This window comes from Alligator sinensis, unplaced genomic scaffold, assembly GCF_000455745.1.
Source record: "Alligator sinensis unplaced genomic scaffold, ASM45574v1 scaffold388_2, whole genome shotgun sequence".
NCBI lineage: Eukaryota > Metazoa > Chordata > Crocodylia > Alligatoridae > Alligator > Alligator sinensis.
In genome coordinates, this window is record NW_005842102.1 from 1,387,061 (window position 1) to 1,400,753 (window position 13,693).

At 42.4% G+C, this 13,693-nt stretch overlaps 1 protein-coding gene across 3 annotated transcripts in view; it reads right to left on the reverse strand.

The window, feature by feature from the left end:
• Positions 1-13,693, reverse strand: part of FNBP1 (formin binding protein 1) — a 133,471-nt gene that overhangs the window by 72,210 nt on the left and 47,568 nt on the right. For all 3 annotated transcript variants that reach the window (XM_025204956.1, XM_025204958.1, XM_025204957.1), the window contains 3 exons: positions 10,088-10,203; positions 2,840-2,896; positions 657-804 (listed from right to left, as the gene is read on the reverse strand). In XM_025204956.1, the coding sequence (XP_025060741.1) occupies positions 657-804; positions 2,840-2,896; positions 10,088-10,203 (321 nt within the window). The remainder of the gene's footprint in view (positions 1-656; positions 805-2,839; positions 2,897-10,087; positions 10,204-13,693) is intronic.

Sequence of the window (13,693 nt, forward strand, 5' to 3'; positions counted from 1 at the left end):
CACATCACAAGATAAACATCTCTGAACACATACTGCATAAGGAGCATGAACGCATGAGCTATCCGCCAAAAGTAGATAAAAACATAAACCTCTGATAAAGCTAACAGACTGAGACTAGAACCAAATCAAAAAATGGATTCCCTGACTGGCATCCTAAACAATCAAACAGGCACCTACTTTTCATTAGCAACAATTCCTGACAGAGTTTAATTGACCAGGGCTAGCAGACAAGTAGGGAAATTTAATCCAGGCAGCTAATAAGAATTCTTTCCTCTAGTCTCCGGGATGAAGCACTTCTGTTTATTTCATGCTTAGACTGTGCTACTGAACTCTCTTCCCAGACCATGGTTTTTGGGTGAAAGTACCTCAAGCACATATGGGTTTTATGACCTCCTTTAGTGAACGTTCTCCTGCAAGCACCGCTGTCTGATGCTATAATATTTGATTTAAATGGTTCAGTGACTTGACCCAAGCATGTAACCCACTTTTTTTTATGCTTAGTTCATCAGCCAAGCTTGATTGTGTTTAGTAGCTGTGTGTTAAACTCCCATAAAGGATTTTCTCTCCATTGAACTCAGCTGCCATTAGTCACCCATTTTAAATATCAATTTATCGTGAACAACACTAAGTAAAAAATATATACACATAGTAGTTACCGATTTCCTTTCTTGTTTCAGCTCCTGCACATAGCGTGCTAACTCTGCAGTGATCTGACAGGTCATGTTTTCGGAAATGACCTCATGCTGTCCAGCATAGTCATTCATTTCATTTAAAGTGGCTAAGAAGGCTTTACATGATGTGTACCTGCAAAGGACAAAAACATACAGTGTTTTTATTCTCTCAGTTTCCAAGTTTGCATTTTTCCCCTGCTAACATTTACTATTGCTAGATGAGGTAGGATGTTCATTAGGAAAAGTTTGTTGGAAGGAAGGAGTCCATTGTATGGGTGCCCAAAGCAATAAACTGGAAATTCTCTGAGAAACTGAACTGACTGTAAGTACAGTTAGGCACTGGGGTTTCACAAACCCCATATATTTAAGTGCCCTGTGTTTCATTAGTATAGCACTTAGGCTTTATGGGCACCTATACATGTGCAGCAAGGCTGCTCCAACACGTTGTAATTACAGTGCATCAGAGCCGCCTTAATTAATCGAGTCTGTTGGTGCGTGATAATTACCAGCTCCAGCAGACTCCAGCATTTTGTGCATCAGTGTCCCTGCACTGAAAAATGGCAGCAGGGGTGCTTTAAACTAAAGCTTGTTCAATAAACTTTAGTTAAAGCGCCCCTGTCATTTCTGAAGTGTAACACTGATACACATGACCCTCTTGGAACGTCTCTAATTGAACCACCCCCCCACCCCACCCCCACCTCCTGGAGCACGTGTATAAAGGCCCTTCCCAGGCTAAAACTGGATCAGAATTTTTTGTCAGCTTCACTTGCCATTTTGAACCCAATCCTGCAATTCAACACACTAAGAATGCCTAAATGCTCAGCATTTGGATAACATGACATATACAATATATACAGACCAATCACTTACAGCAGGGAATTCTTTGTTATTTGATTCGCACTCAAAAATAACTCCTCTATAGTGCCTCTAAAGAGAAGCAATGTGTTCTCTTTTAGCAAGGGAACAGTCCCCCACATTTCATGAGGCTTTCCTCCATATCCTGTTAGCATCTTCTAGCACCATTATAAGGTTTCCTTTTCATGAGTGAAAGCATTAGTAATACTATGTTCCAGATACTATCAACAAAGGGAAAGCAAGCTGCCCTGCAGATGATTCATTTCAGGAAGGCAGAGTATGCTGCTGGCATGCACCTACCTCACTGAACCCATACAGCTGCACTTAAATACCCCAAAACAGCTTGATGTGCTATCTAATCAAAGGAAGAGCAGTTAAAAAGAGATACACTTTTATACTACAATTCCTACTAATGTTAGATTGCAATAACTTCAGTGCTACACGCCCTTACATTAAAAGCAGCACTTAAAGGGGAAACGAGGCAATGGAAAGGAACAGGGAAAAAATGAAAAAGGTAGGAAGGAGATGTGGAGACAAGATGAAGAAAGGCACATATGTGTATTTGCATGTGCATGTGTTAGTAGGAGAGTGGGTGGGTATGTGTGTGCCAGTGCATATAATAGGAGAGTGGGAGAAAAGGAGGGAACAACAGCAGAGGGGCACAAATGTAATTGTGAGGGACATTAGGGAGCAAAAGGATACAAGTGAATAACACAAGAAAATAAATCAAATTATATCCCAGAAGAAACAGCCACATTTGTCAGTCACTATCAAGCAGAACTGCATCCAGAACGTATAACTCCAGAAGCAATAAGGGAGACTCAAAGTTACTGACCTTATGTTAGAAAATTAAATTTAAAAATGTACAGATCTATATAGATATATCTACACACATATATATAGACATTCTGCTGGGGTTCTGGGTGACATGACAAACTATCTGACCTTTATTCAGAATTAATATGGAATACATTAAATTGAATCAGGCCTACAAGAAAACAGATCCACCTCCCTCACTGCTTCATAAACACTGTCTGGATCCTGGAATTTGGCTGGGATTTCAAAGAAAATGAAAGGAAGCAGGCATCCAGTACCTACAACATCGAATAGAAGCGGAGTGACAGATTTAAATCCCTTTGAAAAGCTGAACCTTAATATTTAGCTATATGCAACATGCAAGTCTTCTCTGTTGTCAGGGCTTCTACATCACTTGCTGCTTCACACATACACAGTCCTCATTGAGAATATTAGCATATTCCTCTCTTCCCCTCCACCTGGACAAATCCCCACCTACAGGTTGATAATGTACGTACTTGTATTCTTCCTCTTCTTTGGAGTTCTTTTTGGGTTGATATTTCTTAGAAAGATTCCTAAAAATTAAAAATGAAGCAAGTAAACAATTACCATTGGATAGTCTCCACATGCCCCCCAGTCCCCAGGCTCAGAGACTGGATACATTATTGTTGTTGATGATCTATACCTTGTACTGCCTTGCACTCCAAAGCCAGGCCCCCACCATGCACTGCAGTCTACAAACAAGGCAGTCTGTGCCCCTGAACAGTTTATCATTTAAGACTATACCCAACAGGTGGCTTCAATTCTACACACTCTTACTGGCTATCAAAATTATCTGCTATCTTCTCAAACCTTGCTATGCTATTTAACTGCTTGTGTTTGCAACAGAGAAACCAAAGGTAATTTAGAACATGTCTGACTGCTACTACTGCAGCTCTGACTTTGAAAGCAGGAACTACTAACCCCTCGCTACTGGCAAATTTAGGATTTAATGAACATGCACTGTATGCCAAACACTCAGTGCAGCTTGTCAGTGCCTATCCCTTGGATCTGTGATCCTCTTCTCCATCTAGCAAGGATATCTGTCCCCTCTCACTGTAGGGCATGGCTCACAGAGCACCTTCTCAATATGCACACTGAATAGCTGAAGTGACTTTACACAATATTTCTAAGGGCCCCAATGCTGAATTGTAGGCAAAGTATATTCTCAAAATTTAGTTTATGCAGGAACCATTCATGTAGCAATTATTCCAAGGTGAGCAGCCTTGGTTCCTGCAATAAACAACTCTCCATTTTGCACTCTCCGTGGTACTCATTTCCTTGCTTATTAATTTTCTCATTCCCCATTTCCCCTTTTGCAAAGGCAGCTTTCTTATTTCAGCAAATTTCATTATTTTCATTCAACCTGAATGAATGAAAATGTACATCTCCATGTTTTCTTTTCTTGACACTGATTTAAGGGCAGAGTTGAGCTGTAACCAAGGAAACTTCTCAGAATCTGTTCAACTTCTATAAACTTATAAAAGGAAAAACCCCTAAGCCAGGGAGAAAAGTGCAGAATAAATTTTCACCATCAGTATGCAAAGGTCGCTTGATGAAGGACACTGGTTTCAGTATTGTACTTTATGATGAGACATCTTTATCCTTCATGGAAAATTGCCTTCAATTCCAGCACAATGGACCAAATTCTGATCCATGGTAGGCCATCAGCGTTAATCAGAAACCTCCAGTAACTTAAATAGTTAGCCCTTAAAAAGTGATTGCCCGATATGGCCCTGATTTCAGTTGGCTTGCAATGCTAAAGCCAAGAATATTTGCCTCTATTATTCGTCCTGCAGCTTTTATACACACAAAGTTTACAGTAGAAGGTCAGCGAGGCAAATTCTGCCCTCACTCATCTCTCTCAACCCATTAAAGCCAATGGGGTTACTAAGTATCAATGCTGATGCAATTATGAGCAGAGTTTGGCAAACTGAATGTGTGCATCTTCAAAGACAGAAGTACTGAGCTAAACACTCATTTTCACCTACATCCCCCATTAACCACAATTCTTCGCCCTTCCTCTTCATCTGGAAGAAATCACATCAGCAGCTGCCTCTCTACAGCTGATTTCAAAGGTCTGCTGCTTGGATGGACAGCAAATCCAAGCCTGCTTATCCCCTGGGGAGCTAGCACATCATATTCAAGACATTCCACCTGACTGTTTTGATAATGCTGTTAAGGCCAAAAATGCAAGGGTATCTTAGTGTAGTGTTGCCCCTGGGCTTATCTGCCCTGCTGAGAAGCAGTGTTTATTTGCCCAAATGCAATCCCTTCCTAACACAGCTGTGTTCCTGCTTCCAGTTTCAAAACTAGCTCATAGGATCTGTGTCGGGCTGCTCTGATCAGAAGCTTTGGGAGTACAGCTATACAAAAAAAAGGCTCCCAGTGAAGTTACCAGGAGTTTCAGGAGATCCTCAGGAAATATCCTGGTTCTGTATTACTCATTGCTCTTTCTAAACCAGTCTCACTCATGAAGTTGCCCTGCCAAATTTTCCTCTCTAAGGCACCACATCCAAATGACACACACAGCTTACACCTTGTTGCTGGCAGAAAGACAACCAAGGCACTATTTGTTCACACAGGACAATGAAATTCAAGAACGAGCAAGGTCATTTTACACTTTAATGACAATATCTATGTCTGAAGGATAAAACAAATTACAACAGGAATATCGATTACAAGACTACTGGTATATCTTATGGCAGGCCTGGTGATGAAAATTTTCCACCTTTGCAAGATTATGTTTTAATGGTTATAAATGATATGATAGTGGCACTGGCCATGCCCCTGTCCTTGGGGCTGAAGATGCTGCATTGAGCCACCTATATTTCTTCCTGAGGACTCCCAGGGCAGACATGCTGGAACAATAACTCACACACTTTCAGAGGATTCAGCCTGCTGTCTGCTTGATACTAAGCCTGCTCTCCACCTGCCGGCACAGAGGAAAAGCAAAACTATGAACCTGCTCTCCCCTTCCCTTTTGGATACCTAACAACTGAGGAGTGGCAGGAGGGAGCAAGGACTGTGCTCCCAAATGTGGTTCTGGCCAGACTTTGCACAGGGATGTATTAAGAGACAGAGCATCTTCTGGTCTTCCTTATCCCTTGCACCTCCCCACTGGAACAATCCAAAACCTGTTTCATAATTAGCATCTAGTCTATTCTGTCCTATGATTTTCCCAAACACAGGGTGCTCTGAAACAGTGAACTCCCTCTCCCCACCCCTCCCCAGGTGAGCTTGTTCATGAAAAGGTGACAGTTTAAATCAGAGCTCATCACTGCTGCAAAAATGCAGAAAGCTGGTAGGCATGTCAAAGGTGCTTTTTCTGATGCCATTGGGATCCTGTGAGAATCCCTGCCATCTTGCTCATCTTTATGGCTTCAATTCTTCCATCACAAATGAAAAAAAAATATGAAAAATGTGCACAAAAGGTTAAATGAACTAAAAGAGAGTTTTCACAAGCACAAAAATGCACTGTCTCCAAGAAAGGCCAACCCTCCCCTCCACCCCCCATTAGCTAATTAATCCTGACATCTCCAGTTATTACTGTCTTGTGGTTGTGCAGAAAACCTTAAGGCTGTGTGAAAAGCACTGAGCAGAGCATGTTTTCACATACAAAGGATTAAGAGGCATATGACAAGGATTAGCACTTGGATTAAATAAATGTGCATTGTTATTTACCGTGTACTGTATAGGCAGGGTAGTTTGAGGGCCATCCTGCAATGGAACTGTAACCACGGCTCTAATAAAATCAATGAGGATATTCTTCCTCACCTAAGGTCATGCCCCGCAAGAAGTTGAGTACTTCTGCTCTTGCTAGGGCAGGGGTGGGCAAAATGGCTGACCCAGCCAGCTGCCGGACTCAGCAGCTCCTGCCCACATGGCTGGGGCCGGTCTCCATGGAGACCCCAGCCCTACCTGGCTGTGAAAGCTCAAGGCTGGGGTTGCCATGGAGACCAGCCCCAACTGTGCCAGCAGGTCACACAGCAGGGCAGGGTAAGGGGCTGCTCCAGAGCCGCTGGGATCTTGCGATGGGGCAGCTAGCTCCAGAGCCAGGGCAGAGCCATAATCTGTAGCCTGCACACTCTGGGCAGGGGTGTGCAGGCAGGAGATCGCAGCTCTGCCTCTGCTCCAGACCAGGCTATCATCAGTGCAAGGAGCTGGGACAGATCTGCAAACTCCTGTCTGCACACCCCTGCCTGGAGCATGCAGGCTACAGATCGTTGCTCTGCCCTAGCACTGAAGCAAGGTGCCCCCATTACAAGATCCCAGCGGTTCCGGAGTAGCCCCTTGCCCTGCTCTGCTGTGTGCCCTGCCAGCACAGTTGAAGCTCATCTCCATGGCGGTCCCTGCCTTGCACTTTCATGCGCAGCTGCAGCTGGGGTCTCCATGAAGACCAACCCCAGCTACGTGCAGGGGCAGCTGAGAAATGGAGTCCACTACTGACTGGATCTGGCCAGCGGGCCAGACTTTTCCTGTCCATCCCTGTGCTAGGGTCAATAACACTCCTCCTGAACTTCAAAGTTAGGTATTTATGTAAATGCTGGGCTGGACAGAGGCCAGAGTGCCCAGTACTTTTCAGAACTGAGCCCTACTACCATTTGCATCATAAAAATACACATCACTGTGAAGTGTGAAGCTTTCCTTGACTCGCTGGTTCCAAGCAGTGATGAAACATGCAACCAGGTAATAGATATTAAGACTGGTGAAAGCTGATAGGTCTCCGTTTAGTATGAACTTTAGATGTGCTCCTCTGCGGACCTGTGCAACTGATGGTCTAGTTTTATCGCTCATCATCTTGCATCTCTTCATCCTGCCTGTTTCTCTGCCTCTTCGGCTACTGCTTCCTTAACTCTCCCATTTCCATTTATTTCATGGTTTCCCAACTCATGATCTATCAGCCATCTATTGCTTTTCATTCTCAAATTATAGCATCTTAGATGCTCTTTCAAATCTGTTTCTCTCAGGGGTATCTATCCATTTTGTATTCAACTAAGCTCATCTCTTTGGCACTGGGACACCTTGGCTATTTCATGCTCCAAGCCTGGTGCTTTCTTAAATAAAATCAGGCTGCAGAGGTATGAATTCCCTGATCAAACCACTCAACCTATCAGGGCCCAAATGTAGGTAAAAACACAATACAGAATGAAACCTGATGTTGGATCATTTCTTTTTCACATATTTTTTCCTACAGTCTTGGTTTAACAAATTTAAGGTAGAAATAACTTATAGTAACAAGAGAAGCATTAGAGGGAATTTGACAGGCAAGAATATGAGTCTAAAAATCAGGGAGGATTATATGGAAAATACCAGAGTGTCTCTAAGCCATGCATCACTTAAGCAAGGCAAACAGTGCACAGACCTTGTCCTGCTACTCTGCACATGAGCATATTTCACAGCGTATAATCAGACACAACTGAAGTAGCCTACAAGGCACTTCAAGATGCTGACCTCATTTGACAAACAAGAGACACATCTGAAGAATTATAAATAGGAAGTAAAGAAAAATATATCTGAACAACAGTTAACTACATTCATACGGGTGATCAGTTTGAGGCTTGGAGAATAGCTTCAGGTGGTAAAAACAGCGTTGAGTGTTACGAATAAAGAAGTCCTGAGGCATGACAGGAAATGCAGCTATCGCCCATGAAACTGAAGCAGTTGGGCATTTTTTTTCTCACATTTGCAAAATGGAAACCCACTGGTCGGAATCCACCTCCAGATTCTCTCTGTTAGCATGCAACTAGCTATAAGAAAGGACACGTAGTGATATCCCGCTGCCCTTTCACGTTAAATGGATGCGGTACAAATGAGAAAGGTTTCTCACAAACTTCTGGTTTACGAAAAGCAGATGCAGCCTGAGGAGAGGTGAGAACAGCCAGAGCTGTATTATCTCAGCTTTTGACAGACTAGTTTCATTATTTTTTCTTTTGTACCTAGCTAGCTTCTAATATGCCTCCCAGAACCAGGGTATCTGAATTTCCCCCAGCAGTTACTGCATTTCCCCTTACAATGCCCCAGGGAAATGCAGCGAGTACTATCCCCATTTTATAAATGAGGAACAGAAAAACAAGAGTAATTAAGTGCTTTGCTTAAGGTCTGGCTGGAAAGTAATGGTAGAGTTAAAAATTGAACTCAGATTCCCTGAACCCCCCAGAGTGTATCTACAATCTTTAAACACTTATTATTCCTTTTCCTTAAATATTATCTTCAGATTAAACCTTCACCCTAAGGAATTCAATTGACGATTGATTTCAATGGGTACCTATACACGTGACATACCTCTGCTCTGAAACGTGCTAACTGGCACACATCGGAGCAGACTTGATTAATCAAGTCTGCCGCAAGTCTGCTGAAGCGTGCGAATAGTGTATTCCAGCAGCCTCCGCGTCACATATATTCAGCGTCTCTGTTTCAAAATGGTGGCGAGAGCACTTTAACTAAAGCTCATTGAACAAGTTTTAGTTAAAGCACCCCCGCCGCCATTTTGAAGCATGGGATGCTGAATACACGTGACACTGCGGGCTCTTTAATTAAAGTGGCTTTTCATTTTCCAACTCACTGCCTGTTTGATCAAGTCTCTCAACTCCTCAGGATCTTGATAGTTCATCTCTGCATACCTAATCCTTTATTTCTTGCTTATCTATATAACAGAACCCAATAGGGAATCTCAAAAGGGAGAAAACATCCTTCTCCAAAAGCAGAAATACAAGATAGTCACAAACACAGAGCTTTACCAAGATGTCAGTTCGCTGTACAGTGACAGGTCCTCCTATATGTCACATGCAAATAGTCAGCAAAAACACCACAACCCCCGCAAGCCCTTACCATGTTTGGAGGTGTAGAAAGGGGCCAAAACCAGAATCTCAACATATATCCCATTGAATTTTGGAGGGTGGGGAAGAGTTTGAATCTGAACCTCCCAGTTTTAGTATGGACTTTAAACAGCCAGCCTTACTTTCTGGTTCCAGCTCATGTGTAGCTGCATATTTAATGACAAGGGCAGTCTCTCATAAGATTCTGATCAAGAAAGTGGGAACATCTCACAAGAATTTCCAAAAGTTCCACGTTCAGGGTAAGCTTATACCTCTGACCTTTTAAGATGAAAAGCCATGAGAAGAACTAGCAAGGTTTTAAAGCTCTCAAACTCGAATAGTAGCCTCGGTTCAAGTCTCAGTGATTAACTTTGAAACTCTGAGCATGGATCATTGTTGTGGTCTGTGTTTGTACAGCACCTAGCATACCAGAGAGCCAGTCTCTTAAGGGGAATCCTAGGCACAACAGTAATACAAACTAATATGATAGCAAAAAGGCTCAACTCCCAAAGCTTGCACACCCTTTCCTTCACCCATTTTTACTTTCAGTTAACGTCTCATCAAAATCCTTGAAACGTGGACCACAAGTGATGAGTAAACAAGGGATACTACTTTGTCACCAAGGCAGCACATGATTATTACAAAGCACACAGCCTAATGTTTTGCAAACAGCGGTAATAAAAGAACAGTGTCTTAAATTAACCTAGGCTTTCTATGGTTAAAGTGGCTCAAAGGTTTTGCCTTCAAAACTGGATTTTTATAAACCTAACAAATTAGCACCTAAGGAAGAGGGGCAAACTAGATCTGTATAAAGAAGTTAAACAGATACCATTCAAAACCATTCATTAGTCTGGCTAACTGCCCCCACCATATTACTCAAATCCTTCTAAAATGAAAATGTCCACTTACCTAAGTTGCTTTGCATAGCTGATTTCAATCTCCGTTCTTTCTTTTACAAACTTGATGTATTTTTCCAGAACATCAATTCCCCATTGTGTGTGTTTTTCTAAGTTGTCAAACTGATCCTGCAGTGAATCAAATAGATAGTTTAGTCTCACTGAGGTCGGAGATAACTTAAAACAACAGTGCTCAAAAGGATGCATTACTGCAAAGAAAGTATTGCTAATGTTTTCCATGAGTGCACTTATGCATATTTTTTTGCAGCCAGGTTTTTATCAACCTAACCAAGTCTTGTTCAGTGCAGGGCCAGGACTGTAATACTCTTAAAGTGCTGCTTTACACATTATTTTCGCACAGGCTGGGAAAGTTGCATTTGTCACGTGGAAAACAGTTTGCTAGAACAAAGAAGTGCTCAGGCAGAGGTGTACAAATATTCTACCGACAAAGCAGATGCCTTTTATAGAACATCTTTCTACAGACGAGAGTTGTCTTCCCACAGAATCTCACACTGTTTTATAAAACAGAAAACAAGCTAAACAAATGCTAGAACAAAAAATGACTTTAGCTATGTTTATAGGAAATCTTCTTGCATATATCCATTTATATATACACATGCTCCTTTCATCTTCAAAACAGTGCTGCCCTAAAAATTGCACATGTGTTTTCAATAAACTCTTCTATATCTAAGAGCATTCCAAAAGTTAGGTTGGGCTTTCCAGATGCCAAAAGGGATTACACAATGCTGAATTCAGATTAATTACCAAAACATTACAATACAAAGTTCTTACTAGTCTCTAAAGAGCTAATGCAAAATTGTCTTAGCTTTTCAACTTCTAACTTTCAGATATGATGCTGTCACTCTATCAAATTGCATCCCACTATCTAAAAGGATACAGAAGGCTAAGCTTCCTAAATCTGGCCTTCCGAAAATGAGATTCACAGTACAGAATCGGAGACAAGCCTCTCATTTTAGAGATGCTTAGCTGTCCTAAATTAACACTGCTCCACTGAAGTTAAAGCTATACTTATTTATACCAGCTAAGGATCCAATCCTGAGCAACTTCTGATTTACAAAAACAGCACTGAACATCAGGAAAACATAGCACAAAAATAACCCATTTCCTTCGATTCACAGAATAGGAAAACTGACAGAACTACCACGAAGTCTACAGCATGCCTATGTTGCTTCTAAGAAAACTGCACTTAGTGCAGTGCAATATATGTGATAAAAGTGTAAATTAAGGTGGCTTAAGTAGAGAGCTCTCTCATGTACAGTAAGTGCAGTCTTGCAAGCAGAAGCTGCTGTGCTACTTGAAAACCTCAGGGCTCCATTTTTGGTTAGACTTTGTGATGGGGAGAAAGTGGAGTCAGATTAAAGAAGGGCAGCTAACAGAATTCTATGAACAAGCAAGTTAATATGACGGGCAGGACCCATCTAATGTAATGGCTATAACACTTAGGGCTTGTCTACACACAGACTGCACTCAAATTTCACTTAATGAATTTAAACTCCAAGCTGAAGTACTACAGCTTTTGTTACTGTAGTTTAAACCACATTTTTGACAGTCCAACTGATGCCAGTTAAGGTTAGCAGTAAGTTGGGGAAGCAGCCAAGTGTTTCTAGAACCTATGGAGCCAGAGAATTAATAAATATGTAAAAAGTCAATTAGGAACAGGTTTAAACCAACCTAAATAAAAACTTACACTAACTAAAATACACTGTTATGAAACAAAAATGTGGGCATTCACCAAAAAAAGTAGGAGTTTTAATTGAAAAGCTGCAAGTCCCAATCTAATCCAAGTCCTTGACAGCTGCAGAGAATACAATGATTACATAGGTGGAAGCCCAAGACTCTCCTCTTTCCTCAGAGGCAATTCAAGCCAGAAAGAGAAATGACGGAGTCCCCGGGGTGTAGATCTAGCACGAATGGCCGCCTTAGACTCGGCGTTTCAACCATCTGCCCCCGACTGAAGTCAACACGACTGCCCAGATGTAACAGAAAGCAGAACATAGCCCACTGTTGGACTTTTACACACTTTGCCAAACACTCCTACGACCTACCCCTCCTATACTGCTCTGAGCAAAATCATCTCCATACCACCTTTGCATCTGATTAACACATCAAAACACCCAGTTTTCAAAAGACAGTTTAGACAAGAATACCAAGAACCTGATAATGGCCCCTCGTGGGTAAATCTGTCTGCTCCACTATTCCACAGTTCAGTCTGCTCAGCTGTGTTCGCTGCTTGACCCGGTTTAATTTTGGCAAAGAAAACTCCATAGGTGTGGAGTGCAGAAGCTAAAATACTGTACTGGAAGTAAGAGATAATGCAGGTGTTGGGAGGATGCTAATTTTATCAACCAAAAGCCCACAGAAGAGAAGTAAGTGGTTTGAACTATGACCAGAACAACTGTGAGCACTGAGTTCCCCCAACAGAAACAAAGACAAGATGAACTCAGGCTGCTTCCTGAAGCCTTCATATGCAGATAAGAGCTGCTGATCCTTAAATGTCACTTGAAAGGCTGAGGGGGGATCTAGTGGCTCTTTACAAACTAGTCAGGGGGGACCAGCAGGCATTGGGAGAGTCCCTGTTCCCCTGAGCACTACCAGAAGCAACAAGCTGGCAGAGGGTAGATTCAGGCTAGACATCAGGAGGCACTACTTCACAGTCAGGGCGGCTAGGACCTGGAACCAACTTCCAAGGGAAGTGGTGCTGGCTCCTACCCTGGGGGTCTTTAAGAGGAGGCTGGATGAACACCTCGCCGGGGTCGTTTGACCCCAGTACTCTTTCCTGCCATGACAGGGGGTCGGACTCGATGATCTGCTCAGGTCCCTTCCAACCCTACAAACTATGAAACTATGAATATGGGCAGAGATCGGGGAAAGGGAGGTCCAACTTCAACTTGTCTAGTAAGAAGCTGTCCCAGAAGCAATCCTTTAGACGTGTACATTTTTATTTCTCTTTTTTTGTGTTTCTTCATGATGCAGGGGAAAAAAAAATCAGAGCCAGGCAAAAACAAGCCTAATTGGATCAACAGCAACAGAGAAGACTGAACTGTTCAAAGAAGAGCAGAGCAATGACAGAAAAAGCTCTAAGAAGCCCTTCATTCGGATTGTCTTGTGTCTCTAGTCAACAAGCTGAGGCTCAGAAGTGGTTATGTGTTAAGACTGGTGGGGCCTGGGTACAGAAAAGCAATTTATCAGAGCACAAGTTACAGCTTTTAAAAGCAGGCAATCCTTAAAGCTGTGTTGTATGCATTAGCTTTAAAAGACTTAGCTTGAGAAGAGGCAAGTTTCAAAAGCAGTAGTGTCATACTTCCTAAGGACAAATTCACCAATCAGAGCTGCCTCTGACAATTTAGCATTTCTGTTGTGACGTTTCGGGGGTGTGGGGGGGAAAACACACACATGCTGTTGTGTTATCACTTCTTAGACTCAGACATGGTAAAGGACAGACAGGTTCACTGTGACCATCTGCCAGACACTTCAAGACTGCTCCCTACAGGATTCTTATAGCTTTGTTCAGCCTGGTTTTAAAAACATCTGAAACAATAGAGCTTCCATCACTTTCCTGGTAGGCTATCCCACACATGCTAGAGTTTTGAGGATGGAG